Here is a 24,563-nt window from a genome sequence, read left to right as displayed (position 1 = left end):
CCACTAGGGAAGTTCCTCTTTAATTTTCAACATTAAAATTTTTATTTTGTCTTAATCATGATCATGAGAATCATGACTTCCCATGTGACTTTGCTCTGCTCTCATTAATTGGTTCTATACCATATTTTCCTTTTTCTTCTTGTGCAAAGTACTCACTGTCTTCTTTCTAGGACAGAACTACTTTACACCTGTCATCTACATGGAAAGTTTCTTCTTTCCTTTGACTGTGTTGTACATGAGGCATAGGCTCTGCCCTATGCAGAGGGGGAGAGCCAAATGAATTGTTTTACTGCCATAAAATACAAAGGGGCAGCTGTCTAGTTTTATTAACACTGTTTTTATAATTGGATTCCTGACACTATATATTCACTTTTTGACAATCAGTATCAATAGCCAAACTGAATCACAGATCACACAAACTGTAGTAAACACAATATAGTAAATGCAGACATTTAGTTAGGACAAGCACAACTTTATACTGCAAGGAGCAGCTGGATACCATATGGCTATCAGGAGAGTTGATCTGTTTCACAGGTGACAACAGAGAAAAAATGAAACAAGTTTCTATGTCAGCTCTTTCATGCCACACTGAGATGAATCCATCCTTACTCTTTCATTCATTTAAACTTATTTTAGAATATGAAGTGAAAGCTTCTGATTCAAACCTCTTCATGGTTTAATGCTAAAATCATTCACAATATCAAACACTGATTAAATGCCAAACTGCTAGTGAAAAAATGGAGAAGGAAATGGCAACCCACTCCAGTTTTCTTGCCTGGAAAATCCCACAGACAGAGGCGCATGGTGGGCTATATAGCAAAGGATGTTCTGGGGGTACAGAATGGGGTGCTTAAAGAGGCCAGCATGATTTTCTCTGATGGATGCTATAAATTGAAGAGTCAATTCTAAGTGTAGTCAGTTTTGCTATAATGCTTGCTTTGAAATGTGTGATTGATGTATTTGGGAACAGTCTTAATATAATGCAAGTTATGCAGTTGCTTATGCATGACTTCGGACTTCCCTGGTGGCTCAGCCAGTAAAGTCTGCCTGCAATGTGGGAAACCTGGGTTTGATCCCTGGTTCGGGAAGATCTCCTGGAGAAGGGCATGGCAACCCTTTCCATGGGCAGAATTCCATGGGCAGAGAAGCCTGGTGTGCTGCCGTCCATGGGGTTGCAAAGAATCAGACATGACCAAGTGACTAACACTTCTACTTTTTTAATGCATGATTTTGCCCATTACAAAAATAAGCAAACACAGAAAACTGCCTTTAGCTAAACTGAGCTGTGTTGGAAACCACAAAATGCTCACATGAACACACCTCCGGCATCTCCCAGGTACCTTGGTTCACCACATGTGTCATGAACCGAGCTCATCCTCTTCTGAAGTTACAATTTTCCATCAAATTTCAGATAAGTTTCATTCTATCTCTTCACAATAACTCTCAAGCTGCAACCCTTTCCTTACTCACTTGCAGAAGCAAAGTGTAGATCTTTTTCTTTCAAAGTAACATCCCATAGTTATTGTAACATTTACCTATTTCTTAAAAAAAATTTTTTTGACAGTGCTGTGCACATGTGGTATCTTAGATCCTTGACCAGGAATTGAACCTGTGCTCCTTGCCTTGGAAGTGCAGAGTCTTAACTATTGGGGCACCAGGGAAGTTCCTATATTTACCTGTTTCTTAACCACTTAATATGTGCAAAACTGTGCTACCATCTTAACAGCTTCCTATTTTTTTAGATATCATTGATAACATTTTTTGACTATTGTTCCTCTGACCCCATCTCCCTGATATGTCCTGTGGATTTCATTGTATAATTTTTTTTTTAGGAACATATCTGTCCTTTCAGAGTAGAACTGATATATTTGGTTCATTCACTAATATGATTGGGATAAATTATGAAGGGTTTGGAAAAGATATTTGCGAGCGCATTCTGGCAGTGTGGGCTTCCTTGAAGGAACTACCCTATCATTACACAGCACCCTGTGTGTGTGGATGCAACCATCTGCTGAATGACAGTTTATGTCCATATTGAACTAAAGCAGCACTTTGAGGACTCTCAGCGAATAAGGTTTATGTGTGTCCCAACAACTCTCTCTAGGACCCATGGTACCACTGCCCAAGGCACATGTTTATGCTGAAGTCATAAGGGCCCTTGGAATTCTTATACACACAGCTGTTTAGGAAATCACACCCAACAGATGACTGTCATGCAAGATGAACCTTACTTGCCTTGCCCATGCTCAGTTTTGAGCAGGCATTTGGTATAATGCCTGATCTGAAACGAGGCTACCCTGGTGACTCAGTTTCCGGAAAACTCCAGTATCTCTGTAGAATTAAAATCACCTGGGTGGAAGTATCTGGGTTCTCGTCTTGGGCGTATGGATTGAATGTTGTCTAAGTGTTGGGCTGAGTTGCATGCAAGAACACAAGTCATCTTGGATGGCTCCTCCTACTTAGCTGCAACCCAAGGTCCAGTAGTTTGGCCTGGACTACTGGGCATCAGAAGATTCATTGACAGTTTTGCCCTGTAGACCACTGACCTCAAATCAGCAGGTAAGTAAATATGGGAAAGCACCATGGATTATCCTCAGTACCTGTTCAAACACTGTCAGGGTCTGACCATGAATTTGTTCGGCAAGAAGAGACAAGAGTGAGCCCACCATGGTGAATTAGAGACTCCCTCTGCTGGGCTACTTAGTCCTGCAGGGCTGAACCAGGTCCTTACAAGGTGCCTTGGTCCAAGTTCTCAATCAGTTGTTAATGTAAATGGTTCGCAATAGTAAAATAAAGCAGAAACAAGGGAGGAAAAGGCAATTTGGCAATGACAGCGCCTAGCGTGCACTATCTTATTAATCTTCTCAACACCCCCATGAGGTACGTGGTATGATTTCATTTTACAGATTGGAAGAGTGAAGCCCAGAAGAACTGTGGACCCTGCCTGAGGTCACAAGTAAAGAAGAGGTGGAAGTGAGCTCACAGTTGGCCTGCCCAGAGTCCCTCCTCATTCCTCATGGCATCACCCACCACACACCGATGATGGGAAAGCCACCGCTTTCCTATCACAAATTTTGCTTCTTGTAAAATTTGAAAAGCTCCTTATTGTTTCAGGGTTCTACCCCACAGTCAGCATTTAAACAGACTGATGAAATACCATCGTCCACCTATCCCCACTCATAGTTCGCTGTTCGTAATAATTCTGACATTTCTGAGGTCATTCCTCTTCCTCCCCTCAACACAGATGTTCATTCAAAATGAAAAAGCAAAATGGCAACAAATGTCAAGTGCAACTCGATTCTTTCAGACAAAGAACCCAGAGAGCAAAGCTATTAACAATTTCATTCTCCTCTGCCCTTCCGTTCCCTGGTTCCCTGGTTCCCTGGTTCCCTGGTTCCCTGGTTCCCTGGGCTGCATCCTCTGTGCCTCTGAACCAGCAGCACTGGAAGCAGCTCCTACTGCCCCACCTGGGACATGGCACTGTCTCTGCAAATGCGAATGGAACTGCAAATGCGTCTCTCAACGTAAATGTAAACGTGGGTCTCTGTAAATTCGATAGCCAATAGCTTGCGTAGTACTGGAGATCGCTGGGAAAGATCTAGTAAATTCTGTGTTATTACTGATAAAGAAAGCAAGCGGTAGGGAAGGGTGGGGGGAAGGGATAGCTAGGAAGTTTGGGATGGACAGGTACACATTGCTATATCTAAAATGGATAACCAAAAAAGACCTACTGTATAGCACAAGGAACTCTGCTCAATGTTATGTGGCAGCCTGGATGGGAGGGGAGTTTGGGAGAGAATAGATACATGTACATGTCTGGCTGAATCCCTTCACTGTCCACCTGAAACTACCATGAAATTGTTAATTGGCTATGCTCCAATACTAAATAAAAAATTAAAAAAGCAAGCAAAACAACAACAATCAAAACAGAAAGGGGTCAGGGATAGGAGCATAAAAGCTCATTATCTTTAAAGCAATTTATTTTATATATTGGCTTATTTAAAATTAATTTAATTATTTTATTATTGGAGTAGAATTTCTTTACAATGTTGTTAGTTTCTGCTGTACAACAAAGTGAATCAGTTATATGTATACATATATCCCCTCTCCCATGCGCCTGCTTCCCACTACCCGCCCCCCCACCACTCCCACAATCCTATCCCTCTAGCCTATGTTTATTTATTTGAATTTGATTAAATTTAACTGAACTTCTTCCAGTAAAATAATATTTTATTTGAAGTAAGGGTATAGGAGAAATTAACTGAAATAAGAAAATCTTGCTCTTTAACAGGGCACTGAACTTTCTCTTAAGTCAGAAAATAAGCAGCAAGAAAATGATGCTTTGTTATATACCATTCACATTTCACCACTGGCATCACTAATAAAGTATGCACACAAACACATAATTAAATCATGCCATCCAGTGCTGAAAAAGCAGCATCAGAATGCTACTCTTTAAAATTTGAATTTAAATATGTGAATCAAATCAACCCTTCATTTGTAAAACTAGAAAAACTGGACCACTTGTCACACTTCTTATGCTTTTGATAAATCTTACCCTGGTTGTCCAGTCATTGATTTCCAAGTAAATTCATTTGTCAAAACTCTTAGTTCCTGCCTCTCTGTTAGGCATTCATCATTTACTGGACGAAACACACAGTCTATCTCTCCTCACCCTTTACACATCACTTTAGTGGTTTTGATCTTTCTTCTTTGATAGCTGCATGATCATGCATGGATTTTTAAAAACTCAAGTACTGAGTGACTTTTTTCTGTCTTCTGGGTTATAATCAAGTCTTAGAAATCTGACATTACAAATTCACTCTGAATCTTCTAAAAGGACCAGAGGTCCTGGTTAGCTGTATGTGGATGTGAATCACAAAGGCATATTTTTATTAAATGAAATGATAGAGTATAGAAAACAGACTGAATATCATGTTTAATAAAATTAAATTGAATTTGGTATCATGTTGGATAGGGGGTGAACAAAACCTGTCTTTCTCTGGGTGATTTTAACATAATGTTCAATTCTACTTAGAAAGTCCTTTTCTCTGATTTTTATTCCATATCTTCTGGGAAAACCATGATAAGCAAAAATAATGAATACAGATGCTACATCTCTTAATTAGGAAGTTTCAATATTGTTCCGATCCCATTTCTTTACTCATTTTGGGCCTTGTTTTCACGCTGTCTGTGTGCAGTACTTCTGGACAGGACTTCGATGCTGGTCCCATTGGTGGGGAGGAGTGGACCTAAGGAAAACCTGAGTCTTCCTAACGGGACTTCTTGTTTGGGAGGAGGAGTAATGGGGTGGAAGAAGGGGACTAAAAACAGGGTGAGAAGGCAGCTGTCCGAGATACAGGATTGTTTTATCACTTCAGCAGCAAATCAATGAGCCTATTATTAAAATAAGAAGAATAACATTTTAAAAGACATATAACCAGTGTGGGGAAGAGAACTGAAAATATGTAAGCACTGAAGGCATCCTTAACTTTGGACACCTGCCTTTTTTTTTTTTTTTTTTTAATTTGGGGTATAGTTGCTTTACAATGTTGTGTTAGTTTCTGCTGTATGACAAAATCAATCAGCTATCAGTATACACATATTCCCTCCCCCGGGGATCTCCTTCTCCACCAACCATCCCACCCAGCTAGGAAGTCACAGAGCCCCGAGCTGAGCTTCCCGTGCTGCACAGCTGGTTTCCACTAGCTAGTCACCTTACACCAGGTTCTGTCTATTTGTCAGTCTCAAACTCCCAATTCATCCCATCCCCCTTCCCCCAACTCTTGTCCGCTCATCTGTTCTCTATGTCTGTGTCTCTATTCCTGCCCTGGAAATAGGTTCATCTGTACCATTTTTCTAAATTCTACATATGCACGTTAATGTACGATATTTGTTTTTCTCTTTCTGACTTACTTCACTATGTATGACAAACTCTGGGTCCGTCCACGTTTCTCCAGATGACCCAATTTCATTCCTTTTTATGGCTGAGTAATATTCTATTGTGTACATGTACCACATCTTCCTTATATATTCATCTGCTGATGGACGTTTAAGCTGCTATTCAGGCTATTGTAAAGAGAGCTGCAATCCAATTTGAAAAATGGGCAGAAGGTTTAAATAAACAGTTCTCCAGTGAGGACGTACTGATGGCCCAGAGGCACATGAAAAGATCATGAATTATTACAGAAATATAACAAAAACTACAATGAGGTGTCACCTCACAACATCAGAATGACCATCCAAAAAATCTAAAAACAGCCCTCAGCATGGGCGGAGGCTCGGGGGCATCGCGGCACCAAAAGGGCGGGCCGCCGGGCTTCAGTGTGCCCGGCGGCCTGGGTCCAACGGCCGGTCGGTGCACGGCGGGCGGGCGGGTGGCGGCGGGGGCGGGCGCCTGTCTATATGGCGGCGGCTTTGTCTGGCCTGGCTGTCCTGCTATCGTGCTCGGCCGCCGCCCGCTCTTCTGGGGTCTTCTGCAAGGGGCCGACCCACACGCTGCTCATCTTCTTCGACCTGGCCTGGCGCTTGCGCAGCAATTTCCCCTACCTCTACATCGTGGCTTCCATGATGCTCAACGTCCGTCTGCAGGTTCATATTGAGATCCACTGAAGGCCTTCTGCGGACCGACAGGCGTGTCCTGGGGCTCAGGATGTCAGAGACACAGCATGAGGGACGGACACAGGCCTCTCCGCACCTGCCTCGCGGAGGAGCAGAGAGCGGGCGCCGTCTCGGACAGAGCCTCGTGCAGAGCCTCGTGCAGAGAACCGTGGAGTGAGAGAAGGCAGGAGGCGAGCCCTCGCCCAGCAGATGCCGCTTCCTGGGTGAGGAGGCCTGCGGTCGATGCCCGGGGAGACCCAGGAAAGGAGTCATCATCACTGGAAACAAAGCATGACCTGCGTGGCGCCAGCCCCTTGTTTTGCAGTGGCCTCAAAACACTTCCACGGTGGCAAGAATCAGTACGAAGAAATTCAGCTTCAGCGGCTGCGCAGAGCAACACTGCGGGTCTGTCCTCGGCTCCCGCAGGGGAGCGGGGTGCGGGGCCGGCCCGCGCCGTTGGGAAGGCTCCAGGTACGGACTGGCCGCAGGCAGTGCCCAGGCCCACTGGCGGCCGCAGAGGGACGGAGCCACGGCGGAGAGCTCCGGGGGTCAGGACTGCTGGGCCGGCAGAGAGGGTCCGCAAAGGCGGTTTCTGAGGATGACCCGCCCTGTGCTTTCCTAGAGAAGCTGGACTCTGCGCTGGCACCCTCTTGCCTGCGATCCATCCTGCCGCACGCAGATCCCTTAATATTCTTGAATGATGAGACGAAAAGTGTTTTCCCTGGCCATTCAGAGCCCATGTTTACAGAGCCAAAAGTAGATTACAAGAAGATGCTTTCACGGGGAAAAAAGTACCTCAGAGGATCTGCAGATAACAGTGGCGTCACTGGCTGCACAAGCTTTTGAATGAGCAAATCTGTTATGCCACTGTTAAGGTACAGCAGAACAATAATAACAGTGAGACTAAGCGCTCTCCTCAAATACTTTCTTTTGCGTTAACTCTGGATGCACACGGCGCGGCAGTGAAGCTCCGGCTTTGGTTCGTGTGACCAGACAGACATAAAGTCAGTGGAACTTAAACCCACAGAAAGCTGGTTGATACGGAAGGAAATCTCTATGCTTGAAAGACATTTAGGATTGGGAAGCCATGTAAAGGAGGTTATTGATATTACCTTATACAGCTATCAGACGAGAATTGAAAGATGAAACATCAAGTTTTAAGTTTACCTTCAGCACCCATCCGGCCCCTTGTTTCTGCCGTCCGAGGCACTTTTTCTCCAGCCTGTTCTCGAACCATCTGACGAGAGTAGATATTTGTAAAAGTCAACCCTGCTGGACTTGGTCTGAGCCAGGCCAAGCTGATGGTACGCTGTTGTCATTTCCGTGTTTTGCAGAATACTTTGAGCAAAAGCTGATATCTTTTCTCACACCCCTTTCCTTCCACTTGACATGCAATTTACATGGAGGCCCTAAGGTGAAAGTTGCAATATTAACATTACCTTTAGATGACCCTTCCTCAAACTAGGAACCCTAGCAGTGTTACCCAAAATAAAAAATGAGTTTGAGCCTGTCTGCCGGAGTTCAGTCATAGAAAGAGAAAAAAAAAAAGCAAGTATTTCCCCTTATAGAAGGTCTCCAGTTTCTAGGAGTTGAGATATCTCCTACACTAAAATTTTTTCTGAGATAACTCCTTTTGTTGTGTGTTGATAACTTCGATAAAAGGCAATGAAGAGCAGAAGTTTTTAAGGAGTCCCGAGGTAAGACGTCCCCACTTTTGGAATTATTGATTGCATGTATCAGTTTATATTGTGTGCTAAATTACTATGCCGTGTGCTATTTTAGTGTTCTGGGGAAATAAAAAATAAAATCTATTCTTTAGCATAATAAATATCTTATTTTACATATGTAAAAAAAATCTAAAAACAATAAATGCTGGAGTAAGTGTGGAGAGAAGGGAAGCCTCCCACTCTGTTGGTGGGAATGTAAATTGACAGCCACTATGGATAATAGTATGGAGGTTCCTTAAGAAATGGGCTTCCCTTGTGGCTCAGCTGGTAAAGAATCCGCCTGCAATGCAGGAGACCTGGGTTCGATCCCTGGGTTGTGAAGATCCCCTGGAGAAGGGAAAGGCTACTTGCTCCAGTATTCTGGGAGAATTCCATGGATTGTATAGTCACAAAGAAAGGTCGCAAAGAGTCAGACAGGACTGAGTGACTTTCACTTTCACTTTTTCCTTAAGAAATGAAAAATAGAGCTACTATATGATTCTGCAATCATACTCCTGGGCATATACCCTGAGAAAACCACAAGCAAAAAGACAGCGACCTTTAGAGTAATTCTAAACCACCCAGATAGTCCTTTTTTATTTCCTATTGGTTTGCGGCAGCTGCTCAGTCGCTGTTACTCGCCACTCTTTGTGCCCCATGGACTGTAGCCCACCTGGCTCTTCTGCCCATGAAATTCTCCAGGCAAGAATACTGGAGCAGGTTGCCATTTCCTCCTTGTGAAAATCTTCTCGACCCAGGGATCCAACCCACGTCTCTTGCATCTCCTGCACTGGCAGGTAGATTCTTTACCACGAGCACCACGTGGGAAGCCCATATGTATATTTATGGCTGATTCACGATGTTCATGGCAGATACCAACACAACACTGTAAAGCAATTATCCTCCAATTAAAAAATAAAAATAAACAAGGACTTTCAGCTGCACCCCCCAACTCCCACCACCACCAAACAGTATCTGGGGAGGGCAATGAATGAGGATCGTCTTACAACACAAAAAGTTCCTTTACTCTATTCTTGGCTTAAAAATAAATTTGTCTTGAACCTTGATTTCCCATTTTGTCACCAGTGCAAACCTAAAACTTAAGTAAGTCTCTCGAATGTATGCAGTTCATCTGTAGTTTTCTGAAAGGAATCTGAAATTCCTACTGTCCCCCCAAATGAATCATCCTTCTTGGACACAAGAAGAGACTGTTCCTAGGAGTTATTTTATTCTGTGGATACACTCACTTTCTATCCAGCTTTACATGCAATAACCCTGGAGATTTCCCGAGTATTCCTTCCATAAATAATGGAATCATATCTTTAGAAAGCTCAAGGCAAAAATGTAAATAAATCGAGATGCAAAAAAGCCTTTCAGACCAAGGAGGTGCCATCCGATCAGCTAGACCAGGGATCTTCATGTTTGAGGCACTTAAACTGGTGTTTCAGCTTTTGCCCTGACAGTTACCATTGCTACATTATTAATTTGGCATACAAATAGCCTTTTACTGTGAAAGTGCAAAGCGCCTCAAACCACTTCTTGATTACAGGTTTCATAAAGTTTGGGACCCCAAACGACTAATGAGATCCTCCTCAAGCTTTCTTAATTCTCACATGGCATTGCATTTGAGCAAAGAGGAAAGGTCCTGAATTTGCCTGAACAACAATAGGCACAGGAGTGAGGGCCAGGGGCTCCCTGTTACTGCAGCTGCTCAATTTAGAAGGAGACATAGGTCAGAAAGAATCTTGAAAAAACTCTATTGTTTCCTATTGCCACTGTAGCAAGTGTTCAGAAACTTACTTGCTTACAGCAACACAAATTTATCTTCTTTCAGTTCAGGAAGTCAGAAGTCCAAGATGAGCTTCCCAGGCTAACACCAGGGTGCTATGGACTGCGGTCCTTCCTGGAGGCTCTTGAAGAATATCTCTTTCTCTGCCTTTTCCAGCTTCTAGACTGCAGGTCTTCCTGGGCTAGGCCCCCTTCCATCTTCAGAGCTAGCAACGGCAAGTTAAATTTTCGTGTCTCTTCTCTTTGACTCACTCTTCCACTTCCTTATTCTATCTTTAAAGGCCTTCCTACACTGTTGGTGGAAATGTGAACTGGTACAGCCTCTATGGAGAACAGTATGGAAGCTCCTTAAAAAAACTAAAAATAGAACTACCATATGATCCAGCAACACCATTTCTAGGCATATATCTGTAGAAAGCCATAATTCAAAAAGAAACATGTATCCCAATGTTCACAATAACCAGGACACAGAAACAACCTAAATGTCTGTTGACAGAGGAATGGATAAGGAAGATGAGCTACATATATACAATAGAGTGTTACTCAACCATGAAAAAGAAGGAAATAATGGCATTTGAGGCAGCAGGGATGGACTTAGAGGTTGTCATACTGGGTGAAGTAAATCAGACACAGAAAGACAAATATCTTATGATATAGCTTATATATAGAATCTAAAAAAGGTATAAGTGAACTTATCTACAAAGCAGAAATGGAGTCACAGTTGCAGGAAACAAACTTTTGGTTTTCAGGGTATAAGCAGGGGAGGGAGTAGGGAGGGATAAACTGGGAGATTGGGATTGACATACACACTGCTACTGCTGCTGCTAAGTCGCTTCAGTCGTGTCGGACTCTGTGCGACCCTGTAGACGGCAGCCCACCAGGCTCCTCCATCCTTGGGATTCTCCAGGCAAGAACGCTGGAGTGGGTTGCCATTTCCTTCTCCAATGCATGAAAGTGAAAAGTGAAAGTGAAGTCGCTCAGTCATGTCTGACTCTTTGCGACCCCATGGACTGCAGCCCATCAGGCTCCTCCATCCATGGGAGTTTCCAGGCACGAGTACTGGAGTGGAACACATATGCTACTTCTACCTCCTTCCCTTGTTTTCTACAGAACCGGTCTGAATGTAAAACAGTATTATACTTAAGAGAACCTCCAACCGGCCCCTGTTCGGCATCCTTCAATGGATACCGTGGCCACGCAGTATCACATAGGAAGACCAGGTGGGTCTTCTTTAAGCCTTGGGGATCAAATCTATCCCAGTTTTTCAGGATACAGTTCAAAAGGAGTGAGGCTGGAATTGTTAGCTCCTGTCTGTAAGACAGGAAAAAAGCGATTATCGCCATCTTTCTACCAGAGGCATCCCTCCTTGCTCTAGATGGGGGTGTAGACAGATTTTACACCAAAGCTTTTCTTTCCTGGTTGGACTTAATCTGTCCCTTACTGATGCAGGCGCTGTACTCGTCCCTCCTGGTTCTACCACCAAGACAGGGTGGGGATGCCCCAGGGGTAGATCTGATGGCATCCCTAGCCGTACTCGTCTGCCGGGGGCCAGCACGAGGAATCCCGCCCGTGACAAGGTCATGCGGAAGGAAGCCTGACAAAATGCAAGGACGTGATCAGGCTTCGGGGGTTCCCCCTGGGATTTCCTGAACATCCACCCCCCAAGAGTCTGCCTGCTTTACTGTGTTATGCTTTCCACCTACTCTTCTGTCATTAACAGGGGGCTGTCCCCCCACCACCTTTTTCTAGAAAAAATTAGAGCTTTTAGATAATAAATCTCCTGGGCATAATACGAGTGTTTCAATCCAAAAACCCCTCTGATGGCTTTCTAGCCTGCCTGCAGGACTCATACAGCTGCGCATGTGATTGTTTGAGGCCTCCTGACCGCAGGAGGCACAGGAAGCTTAAAACATCCTAGGAATGTAGGGGCTTCCGAGGAGTCAAAATCATTAGAATAGGATTGATTAAAGGTTTCATTTGTTGAGCCAATACTTGCTGCCAAGTTTTCATGTCTTTTATTTGTAGATATAGTTGGTATATAGAAAAACAGGTAGTAGACCTGGCATTAGCAACATTAGATCTTTGAGTTAAGTACTTTCTTTGTTATAACCCACTGTGCCTTTGTTCTACAGGAATGTAACTTTATTTAGTACTTTGAGGGTGATGCAGAGTAAAGAAAAAACACTTCTAGGGAAAAGGAGTTTTCTGGTTGATAGAAAATTGTCCAGGAAGAGAGCCATAAAAATGTTAACAAGCCTCTTGGCCAGAAGATAATGTAAACCACCTGAGACCTTTTGTATATGGGAGGGTATGCAAAAAGAAAGCCTTGTCTCAATGAGGGTCAGGACTGCTGCCCTTGCATAACTCTGCATATTCCATTATGTACAACTTGGGGTATATAAGCTGATTTTGAAAAATAGTTTTTGGAGTCTTGCACCGATGCTGGGCTTCCCCATGTCGTTCTTTTCTCCCCTTTTTTGGCTGAATTCCCATCTGGAGCGGGGAGGCTCATCACGGCTACTTACTGCCCTGGCTGCTAAGACCCACGCGAAAGGGAGCCTAAGGCGGGGCACCCTTTGATATTCAAGTGGGTGCCGGTGGCCTAACGTAGATGGTGCAAACCTCTTGTCTCGAGGTTTATTGGTTTTCCCCGTAGACCAAGTTATTCAGCCTCTTTTTCTCCACCTAAATTTCCTACTATACTATTTCTTCCTAATCTAATCTTATATCTCTAAATACATAAGTTTTCCTTGCCTATCCATCTCCCCTTCGAATCACCCTGGATCCACCGGGGCTGGACCCCAGTACTCGTCCCTCCTGGTTCTACCACCAAGACGGGGTGGGGATGCTCCAGGGGTAGATCTGATGGCATCCCTAACTGACATCCAACTCTTCACCGTTAAAACCTTGCTTGCCTCTGATGCCACCCAGGGTGCAATCAGAGTAACCTTCCAGAATGCCTCCCAGGCTAAACCGCTGGGGGAAACATTCATCTCCTGAGTGCCTGTGCACGACCCTGAGTGTATTCAGGGTGAGTGTATTGACATACACACACTACTATATATAAAATCGATAACTAGTAAGGACTTACTGAATAGCAAAGGGAACTCTACTCAAGGCTCTATAATGACCTATATGGGAAAAGAATAAAAAACAGAGTGGATGGATATATGTATACATAAATGATTCACTTTGCTGAATACCTGAAACTAACACAACCTTGTAAATCGACTAAAGACCTTGGTGATTATATTGAGTTCACGTGTACAATCCATGATGCTCTACACATTTCCAGGTCTTTAATCTTATTTACATCTGCAAAATCCCTTTTGCCATGTCAGGTAACATTTTAAAAGGTTCTGGGATTAGGATATACACATCCTTAGTGGGCCATGATTCTTCCTACTGAAATACCTGGCTTCAGTTTATATTAGAACATTCTAACTTGAATTTTCAGTTTGAAAGCCCCTGGGGGACATGCAAGCTGGTATTGCATGAAAGCATATGCATGGCAACCCCTGAGGGACTATGAGGCTGAGATACTGTTCACAGCTGTTCAGGTGATTCTTCTTTCTCAAATATCCTCACAAAGTCACAAATTCAGTGCTGACTTTTTTCTTTCCTTCATCAAAGTCATATTTTTCCTTTATGTGGGTTGAGTCATCAGGTTTTTAACGAAGAAATTGGGACTGAAAAGAGTATGTAATACTGTTTAAATGATCGGAGAAATCACCTTGTAGTATCTGCTCTGCTTAGAATTATTAAATTTATTTGTGGAACTCCTTTCATCCTGGAAAGTCAATCAGCATTGGGATACAATGTTACCATCAGTCTGACTCTTAGGCAGTGTGATCCTCTGGAGGTCTCTTTCTTGGGGGAAAAAAAAAAATTTTTTTTTTAAATTTATTTTGGTTGTACCAGGTCTTACTTACAGCCTGCAGGATCTAGTTCCCCCACTAGGGCTCAGACCCTGGACCCCCTGCATTGGGATCTTGGAGTCTTAGTCACTGGACCACAAGGGAAGTCCCTGGACATCTCTGCCTAGAAACACTTTTTTGAAACACTAAAGAATATAGAGAATAGGGTAAAAGGACAGAAAACTGAGGAAAGAAGTTCTCACTTTCTCTTTTATTGCTTTTTCCCCTGATCCTCTAGACTTAAATAAAGCAAGCCCTAGAGGAAAGCTCAAACCATGGGTTACAATGAAAAATTAACCTCTTAGAAAGCCCAGTTGACGTCTGTGGTGAAACTGAAGAGATTAAGGTAAACAATGGTATCTGCATTATAAACTCTAAGTATATAACCAGGTCACAAAGTAAGTCAATGTCTTTTTGAGAGCTCTCTTTTTTGTGTGAAACTAATAACTGAAGGATGATGTGGGTTAGGGAAGATGGAGGCAGGAAACATTTCCTCTTCCCCCCGACCCCAGTGATGACAGTAAAGCTTGGCCATATTCACAAAAGCCATTCCTTCATTCAGAAGTACTTACTGAGGACTTCCCTGGTGGTCCAGTGTTTGAGAACCTGCCTGCCAATGCAGGGGACTCAGATGTGATCCCTGGTCGAGGAAGATCCCAAATGCCGCAAAACGGCAAAGCCCACAGGCCGTGAACCCGCTCACCACAACTAGAGAAAGCCTGTGTGCAGCAATGAAGACCTTGTGCAACCAAAAATAAAAGAAATTAAAAAACAAACAAACAAAAAACCCAACATGACATAGACAGCTTTACTGTCAGATCCTGTCTGATAGGGATATGAGGGTGGATCAGATGGTAAAGAATCTGCCTGCAACATGGGAGACTTGGGTTCAATCCCTGGGTCAGGAAGATCCTCTGGAGAAGAAAATGGCAACCCACTCCAGTATTCCTGCATGGAGAATTCCATGGATAGAGGAGCCTGGTGGGCTCCCGTCCATAGGATCACAAAGAGTCAGACATGACTGAGTGACTAATTTTCACTTTCACTTTCAGATTTTGGAAAGGGATGAAATTATGTTGGAAACATCTACTTTCTGCAGTACAGATGTGGAGCCGGGTCCCAGTAACCCTTATACATAGAAATAAGGGGAAGCCCCATGCATACTGAAATCCTCCCCCAGTAATTCAAAGATAAGAAAATTAGTGACGAGTCACTTATTTTCTTGCCATTAGAGGAGTGTTTCTTATCCTCAGGAATACAAATATCATGGTCTGGCTCAAGCTGAAAGACGATGTATATTTACATTTCACTCAAATGATTGGAGATTGGTGTCTCAAATGCTAAGTTTATTCCCTTGGATATGATCATCAATTATTTTGTGCAAATTGGATGTGTGATGGCTTTTGCTACCTGTTATACCTAAGAATTGTGTCTTTTTGTCAGAAAGTTAAAACATTTTTTATTTCGTATTGAAGCAGACTTGATTAACAATCAACTTGTTATGTTGTGTTAATTTCAGGTATACAGCAAAGTGATTCACTTACATATATATATATCTATTCTTTGGGGAGTTTGGGATGCACACATTGCTATATTTAATATAGATAACCAATAAGGACTTACTATATAGCAAAGGAAATGTTGCTCAATATTCTGTAATAACCTAAATGTGAAAAGAATTTGAAATTGTACCTTATAAAGGCTAAAAATTATATATATATATATATATATATAGAGAGAGAGAGAGAGAGAGAGAGAGAAAAGAGAGAGAGAGAGAGAGAGAAGAGAGAGAGAGAGAGAGAGAGAGAGAGAAGAGAGAGAGAGAGAGAGAGAGAGAGAGAAGAGAGAGAGAGAGAGAGAGGCAGGTGCAGGGGCTCTGGGTGCAGAGAATTCCCATGGCATAAGCCCTCTTGGAGGAGGTCACCATTAACCCCATCATACAGCTGCCAGAACTTACACAGGACTGGGGAAACAGACTCTTGGAGGGCACAAACAGAACCTTGTGTGCACCAGGACCCAGGAGAAAGGAGCAGTGACCCCACAAGAGACTGACCCAGACTTGCCCGTGAGAGTCCAGGCGTGGGTCGATGGTGGCTTGCTGAAGGGTCGGGGGCACTGAGTGAGGCAGTGTACGCATGGGACCTTTTGAAAGAGTTCCCCATTATTTTCATTACCTCCACCACAGTTTAGCCTCAGGTCAAACAACAGGGAGGGAACACAGCCCCACCCATCAATAGAAAATTGGATTAAAGATTTACTGAGCATGGCCCACCCATCATAACAAGACCCAGTTTCCCCCACAGTCAGTCTCTCCCATCAGGAAGCTTCCATAAGCCTCTTATCCTTCTCCACCAGAGGGCAGACAGACTGAAAACCACAGTCACAGAAAACTAACCAAACTGATCACATGCACCACAGCCTCGTCTAACTCAGTGAAACTATGAGCCATGCTGTGTAGGGCCACCCAAGATGAGCAGGTTATGGTGGAGAGGTCTGACAAAACATGGTTCACTGGAGAAGGGAATGCCTTGAGAACCCCATGAACAGTATGAAAAGGCAAAATGATAGGACACTGAAAGATGAACTTCCCAGGTTGGTAGGTGCCCAGTATGCCACAAGAGATCAGAGGAAGAATAAATCCAGAAAGAATGAGGAGATGAAGCCAAAGCAAAAAAAAAAAAAAAAAAACACATCCAGCTGTGGATGTGACTGGTGATGGAAGTAAAGTCTGATGCTGTAAAGAGCAATATTGCATAGGAACATGGAATGTTAGGTCCATGAATCAAGGTAAATTGGAAGTGGTCAAACAGGAGATGGCAAGAGTGAACGTGGACAGTTTAGTTCAGTTCAGTTCAGTCCAGTCGCTCAGTTGTGTCCAACCCTTTGCGACCCTATGAATCGCAGCACGCCAGGCCTCCCTGTCCATCACCATCTCCTGGAGTTCACTCAGACTCATGTCCATCGAGTCAGTGATGCCATCCAGCCATCTCATCCTCTGTCGTACTCTTCTCCTCCTGCCCTCAATCCCTCCCAGCATCGGAGTCTTTTCCAGTGAGTCAACTCTTCACATGAGGTGGCCAAAGTACTGGAGTTTCAGCTTTAGCATCATTCCTTCCAAAGAAATCCCAGGGTTGATCTCTTTCAGAATGGACTGGTTGGATCTCCTTGCAGTCCAAGGGATTCTCAAGAGTCTTATCCAACACCACAGTTCAAAAGCATCAATTCTTCGGCACTCAGCCTTCTTCACAGTCCAACTCTCACATCCATACATGACCACAGGAAAAACCATAGCCTTGACTAGACGGACCTTAGTTGGCAAAGTAATGTCTCTGCTTTTGAATATGCTATCTAGGTTGGTCATAACTTTTCTTCCAAGGAGTAAACGTCTTTTAATTTCATGGCTGCAATCACCATCTGCAGTGATTTTGGAGCCCAAAAAAATAAAGTCTGATACTGTTTCCACTGTTTCCCTATCTATTTCCCATGAAGTGATGGGCCCAGATGCCATGATCTTCGTTTTCTGAATGTTGAGCTTTAAGCCAACTTTTTCACTCTCAGCTTTCACTTTCATCAAGAGGCTTTTTAGCTCCTCTTCACTTTCTGCCATAAGGGTGGTGTCATCTGCATATCTGAGGTTATTGATATTTTTCCCGGCAATCTTGATTCCAGCTTGTGCTTCTTCCAGTCCAGCATTTCTCATGATGTACTTAAATAAGCAGGGTGACAATATACAGCCTTGATGTACTCCTTTTTCTATTTGGAACCAGTCTGTTGTTCCATGTCCAGTTCTAACTGTTGCTTCCTGACCTGCATACAGATTTCTCAAGAGGCAGGTTAGATGGTCTGGTATTCCCATCTCTTTCAGAATTTTCCACAGTTTATTGTGATCCACACACTCAAAGGCTTTGGCATAGTCAATAAAGCAGAAATAGAAGTTTTTTCTGGAACTCTCTTGCTTTTTCCATGATCCAGCAGATGTTGGCAGTTTGATCTCTGGTTCCTCTGCCTTTTCTAAAACCGGCTTGAACATCAGGGAGTTCACGTTTCATGTATTGCTTAAGCCTGGCGTGGTGAATTTTGAGCATTACTTTAGTAGCTTGTGAGATGAGTGCAATTGTGCGGTAGTTTGAGCATTCTTTTGCATTTCCTTTCTTTGGAATTGGAATGAAAACTGACCTTTTCCAGTCCTGTGGCCACTGCTGAGTTTTCCAAATTTGCTGGCATATTGAGTGCAGCACTTTCACAGCATCATCTTTCAGGATTTGAAACAGCTCAACTGGAATTCCATCACCTCCACTAGCTTTGTTGATAGTGATGCTTTCTAAGGCCCACTTGAATTCACATTCCAAGATGTCTGGCTCTAGATTAGTGATCACATCATCATGATTATCTGGGTCGTGAAGATCTTTTTTTGTACAGTTCTTCCGTGTATTCTTGCTACCTCTTCTTAATATCTTCTGCTTCTGTTAGTTCCAGACCATTTCTGTCCTTTATTGAGCCCATCTTTGCATGAAATGTTTCCTTGGTATCTCTAATTTTCTTGAAGAGATCTCTAGTCTTTCCCATTCTGCTGTTTTCCTCTATTTCTTTGCATTGATCACTGAAGAAGGCTTTCTTATCTCTTCTTGCTATTCTTTGGAACTCTGCATTCAGATGCTTGTATCTTTCCTTTTCTCCTTTGCTTTTTGCCTCTCTTCTTTTCACAGCTATTTGTAAGGCCTCCCCAGACAGCCATTTTGCTTTTTTGCATTTCTTTTCCATGGGGATGGTCTTGATCCCTGTCTCCTGTACAATGTCACGAACCTCATTCCACAGTTCATCAGGCACTCTATCTATCAGATGTAGACCCTTAAATCTATTTCTCACTTCCACTGTATAATCATAAGGGATTTGGCTTAGGTCATACCTGAATGGTCTAGTGGTTTTCCCTACTTTCTTCAATTTAAGTCTGAATTTGGTAATAAGGAGTTCATGATCTGAGCCACAGTCAGCTCCTCGTCTTGTTTTTGTTGACTGTATAGAGCTTCTCCATCTTTGGCTGCAAAGAATATAATCAATCTGATTTCAGTGTTGACCATCTGGTGATGTCCATGTGTAGAGTCTTCTCTTGTGTTGTTGGAAGGGGGTGTTTGTTATGACCAGGGCATTTTCTTGGCAAAACTCTATTAGCCTTTGCCCTGCTTCATTCCGCATTCCAAGGCCAAATTTGCCTGTTACTCCAGGTGTTTCTTGACTTCCTACTTTTGCATTCCAGTCCCCTATAATGAAAAGGACATCTTTTTTGGGTGTTAGTTCTAAAAGGTCTTGTAGGTCTTCATAAAACCGTTCAACTTCAGTTTCTTCAACGTTACTGGTTGGGGCATAGACTTGGATAACTGTGATATTGAATGGTTTGCCCTGGAGACGAACAGAGATCATTCTGTTGTTTTTGAGATTGCATCCAAGTACTGCATTTCGGACTCTTTTGTTGACCATGATGGCTACTCCATTTCTTCTGAGGGATTCCTGCCCGCAGTAGTAGATATAATGGTCATCTGAGATATAATGGTCATCGACATTTTAGGAATCAGTGAATTAAACTGGATTGCATGCTGCTGCTGCTAAGTCACTCAGTCGTGTCTGACTCTGTGCAATCCCATAGACAGTAGTCCACCAGGCTCCCCCATCCCTGGGATTCTCCAGGCAAGAATAGTGGAGTGGGTTGGCATTTCCTTCTCCTAAACTGGACTGGAATGGGTGAATTTAATGGGTGAATTTAACCCACATGATCATTATATCTACTACTGTGGGCAAGAATCCCTTAGAAGAAATGGTGTAGCCATCATAGTCAACAAAAGAGGCCGAAATGCAGTACTTGGATGCAGTCTTCAAAATAACAAAATGATCTCTATTCATTTCCAAGGCAAATCATTCAATATCACAGTAATCCAAGTCTATGCCCCGACCAGTAATCCTGAAGAAGCTGAAGTTGAATGGTTCTATGAAGACCTATAAGACCTCTAGAACTAACATCCAAAAAAGATGTCCTTTTCACTATAGGGGACTGGAATGCAAAAGTAGGAAGTCAAGAGATACCTCGAGTAACAGGCAAATTTGGCCTTGGAGTACAAAACGAAGCAGGGTAAAGATTAATAGAGTTTTGCCAAGAGAATGCACTGGTCATAGCAAACACCCTCTTCCAACAACACAAGAGAAGACTCTATGGTCACCAAAATCAGATTGATTATATTCTTTGCAGCCAAAGATGGAGAAACTCTATACAGTCAGGAAAAACAAGACTGGGAGCTGACCGTGGCTCAGATCATGAACTCCTTATTGCCAAATTCAGGCTTATCATGAAGAAAGTAGGGAAACCACTCGAACATTCAGGTATGAGGAAAATCAAATCCTTTAGGATTATACAGTGGAAGTGACAAATAGATTCAAGGAATTAGATCTGATAGACTGAGTGCCTGAAGAACTATGGACAGAGGTTCCAGACATTGTACAAGAGGCAGTGATCAAGACCATCCCCAAGAAAAACAAACGAAAAAAGGCAAAATGGTTGTCTGAGAAGGGCTTACAAATGGCTAAGAAAAGAAGAGAAGCTAAATGCAATGAGAAAAGGAAAGAGATACCCGTTTGTATGTGTGTATATATATATATATATATACATATATATATATATATATGTATATATATATATAGTCCCAAAGAATAGCAACGAGAGATAAGAAAGCCTTCCTCAGTGATCAATGCAAAGAAATAGAGGAAAGTAATAGAATGGGAAAGACTAACAGATCTCTTCAATAAAATTAGAGAAACCAAGGGAAAATTTTATGCAAATTTGGGCACAATGAAAGACAGAAATGGTATGGACCTAACAGAAGCAGAAGATATTAAGAAGAGGTGGTAAGAATCCACAGAACTATACAAAAAAGATCTTCATGACCCAGATAACCACGATGGTGTGATCATTCACCTAAAGCCTGACATCCTGGGATGCAAAGTCAAGTAGGCCTTAGGAAGTAGCACCACGAACAAAGCTAGTGGAGGTGATGGAATTCCAGTTGAGCTACTTCAAATCCTAAAAGATGATGCTGTTAAAGTGTTTCACTCAACATGCCAGCAAATTTGGAAAACTTAGCAGTGGACATAGGAATGGAAAAAGTCAGTTTTCAATTCAATCCCCCAAAAAAGCAATGCCAAATAATTTTCAAACTACTGCACAATTGCACCCATCTCACATGCTAGGGAACTAATGCTCAAAATTCTTCAAGCCAGGCTTCAACAGTATGTGAACCATAACAGACGTTCAAGCTGGCTTTAGAAAAGGCAGAGGAACCAGAGATCAAATTGCTAGCATCCATTGGATCATTGAAAAAGCAAGAGAGTCCCAGAAAAACATCTACTTCTGCTCTATTGACTATGCCAAAGCCTTTGATTGTGTGGATCACAACAAACTGTGGAAAATTCTTCAAGAGACTGGAATATCAGACCACCTGACCTGCCTCCAGAGAAATCTGTATGCAGGTCAAGAAGCAACAGTTAGAACTGGACATGGAACAATAGACTTGTTCCAAATCAGGAAAGCAGTATGTCAAGGCTGTATATTGTCACCTTGCTTATTTAACTTATGCAGAGTACATCATGCAAAATGCCAGGCTGTATGAAGCACAAGCTGGAATCAAGAATGCCAGGAGAAATATCAATAATCTCAGGTATGCAGCTGATACCACCCTTATGGCAGAAAGCGAAGAGGAACTAAAGAGCCCCTTGATAAAAGTGAAAGAGGAGAGTGAAAAAATTGGCTTAAAATTCAACATTCAGAAAACTAAGATCATGGCATCTGGTCCCATCACTTCATGGGAAATAGATGGGGAAACAGTGACATATTTTATTTTGGGGGGCTCCAAAATCACTGCAGATGGTGACTGCAGCCATGAAATTAGAAGACACTTGCTCCTTGGAACAAAATCTATGACCAACCTAGACAGCATATTAAAAAGCAGAGACATTACTTTGCCAACAAAGGTTCATCTAGTCAAAGTTATGGTTTTTCCAGTAGTTATGTATGGATGTGAGAGTTGGATTATAAAGAAAGCTGGGCACCAAAGAACTGATGCTTCTGAACTGTGGTGCTGGAGAAGATTCTTGAGAGTCTCTTGGACTGCAAGGAGATCCAACCAGTCAATCTTAAAAGAAATCAGTCCTAAATATTGTTTGGAAGGACTAATGCTGAAGCTGAAACTCCAATCCTTTGGGCACTTGATGCAAAGAACTGACTCATTTGAAAAGACCCTGATGCTGAAAAAGATTGAAGGTGGGAAGAGAAGGGGATGACAGAGAATGAGATGGTTGAATGGCATCACCGACTTGATGGACATGAGTTTGAGGAAGCTCCAGGAGTTGGTGATGGACAGGGAAGCCTGGTGTGCTGCAGTCCATGAGGTCACAAAGAGTCAGACATTACTGAGCGACTGAACTGAACCGAACCGAGAGAGAGAGTCCATCACTATCTTCCCCCAACCAGTAACGCATCTAAAAGAGCTAAGGATCTAACCAGTAACCCATTTAAAGCTCGATCCAAAGGATAAATTTCTCTGGCTGAAACTTAAGTAGACCATATTTGGGGGCAGAATAACATTTACACATCCAATAAGACAATTGTGGAATAACCTGAGAGTCACCCTAGCTACATAATTTTACTTGTTTGCATCTTCCATTTCTTATTAAATTTTCACTAAACCCACAAGTCTCTTTCTAAATGTCCCAGCTGTCTTCCTTGAGACTTCCATTCAGAGAAAGACTCTGAATGATGCAAATTGATTTAATGGTCATTTTGATATTATTGCACATTTATAAATTCTAGGATTTAATTACATATCATTTTAGTTTTCCTAACAAGTGTTAAGAATCAAGAGGGCTTATTCTTACTCTTACCTCTCATTAGCTCTTAGGCTTTACTTTGCATGTAGCAGACATTTCGTAAACACTTACAGACTATATGGCCAAATCAGCTTAAAAAATTTGAGTTCAAGGTTTCTCTTGATATCAACCCCCACAAGCATTCTGCAACTCCCTGCTACAAGATTCCCTCTGATGAGCTGGGGCATATTGCATCATGTTTAAAGTAAATTGCTTTTGTAATTTCAAAGTGTTTTTGGCCAAAGAGGCAAAGTGAATTAGCTCAGTGTCTTTTGTTTCTCATTAACCATGAAGCATATTGAATTTAGAAAAATTGTGTGAATATGATATGATAGTACATTACATTTTGTCAAATCTAGCTACTGCAAAAGTTGTTCTATTACAAATCAGGAGACAGATGGAAGGGGCTTCCCAGGCTGCACAGTGGTAAAGAATCTGCCTGCCAATGCAGTAGACCCCAGAGATGTGGGTCTGATCCCTGGGTCAGGAGATCCCCTAGAGTTGGAAATGGCAACTTGCTCCAGTATTCTTGCCTGGAGAATCCCATGGACAGAGGAGCGTGGTGGGCTACAGTCTATGGGGTCAAAAAGAGTTGGAAATGACTGAGTACACACACAGATGGAAGATGCAGAATCCTGACCTACAGATAAAAATAGTATTTCTGGCCACCAAAACGCCAGGAAGTTTGACTACGATAATATAATGCCATACATATTGCTTTCATATTCAGATAAAAATTTTCCACCAAACAATTAAAATTCACTTTGAGATTATTCTAAAACCTTACTGAAAATTTCAGGCTAGGGAGAGGATTCTTTAAATTGCCCGGTGTGGATTGCGGGGGTCTTTGTTTCCCATACATTTACGTTACTGAACAGCCACAGCTCGGTTCAGCAGTTGTGATCATTACTAAACCATGAATTGTGGATTCAAACATGTCACAAAGTAATGTTTTAATCTTCACTGGAGATGGTGTTTGTTACCTTCTCCATCTCACGATGATGCACGGAATCAATCAACTTCAAACATCTTAAATAAATTGCAAGTTTGTGAAGACAGAAAGAAGATAACATTCATTAAAAATAAATGCCCAGTTCATTATCTGCAATGTCACTTACAAGGTCCTAACAGTGCAGAAGCTGGTTACTCCTTGCTAATGTTTTCTTGGAAAACAACTAGTGGAATCTTGCAGGAATGTCCCACGAAGGCAGGACTGTGAGTCTACACTTTTCTGTCTAGAATTTCTGTCAAATGCCATTTGACAGAAATTGCATTTACTCCCTTTAGTGATAAATGTACCTGTCACACTTCAATTTTCTAGGCAAACTCATTGTTTATTAAAAGGTTGAACTTTAACGGTCTGCTCAACAATTCGTATAGATGTTAGTCCCTTTAACTCCCTGAATGGCTCCTCCATCCATAGGATTCTCCAGGCAAGAATACTGGTGTGGGTTGCCATGCCTTCCTCCACTGAACTGACTAAATGCTGCTTAAATTTCTAGGCAGGGCACTGAGTCCAGTTTCTTAAATATCCCTGGACATTACTTTATGCCCGAGTCTTCTCTTTACCGTGAACCTCACCACGGAGATCTTTGGAAGACATCAGAGCAAAGCTACAAGGTAGACACAGAGAGAAGCCCTGCCC

General features: G+C 42.5%; 2 protein-coding genes across 2 annotated transcripts in view; one reads left to right on the top strand and one right to left on the bottom strand.

Annotated features, from left to right (window-relative positions):
• NKAIN3 (sodium/potassium transporting ATPase interacting 3) overlaps window positions 1-24,563 on the bottom strand; it is a 280,276-nt gene that overhangs the window by 47,498 nt on the left and 208,215 nt on the right. The window lies entirely within an intron of this gene.
• Window positions 6,406-6,612, top strand: LOC138088808 (small integral membrane protein 10-like protein 3). Its single transcript, XM_068984154.1, has one exon. The coding sequence runs from the start codon at window positions 6,406-6,408 to the stop codon at window positions 6,610-6,612; it is 207 nt and encodes a 68-aa protein (XP_068840255.1).

The sequence above is a fragment of the Capricornis sumatraensis genome, chromosome 11 (assembly GCF_032405125.1).
Source record: "Capricornis sumatraensis isolate serow.1 chromosome 11, serow.2, whole genome shotgun sequence".
Classification (NCBI taxonomy): Eukaryota; Metazoa; Chordata; class Mammalia; order Artiodactyla; family Bovidae; genus Capricornis; species Capricornis sumatraensis.
The sequence above is the reverse complement of the archived record's forward strand: the minus strand, read 5'-3'. Positions and strand labels throughout refer to the sequence as shown.

Coding starts and splice junctions, on each gene's coding strand:
- LOC138088808 (XM_068984154.1), top strand. CDS start 6,406: ATGGCGGCGGCTTTGTCTGGCCTGGCTGTCCTGCTATCGTGCTCGGCC.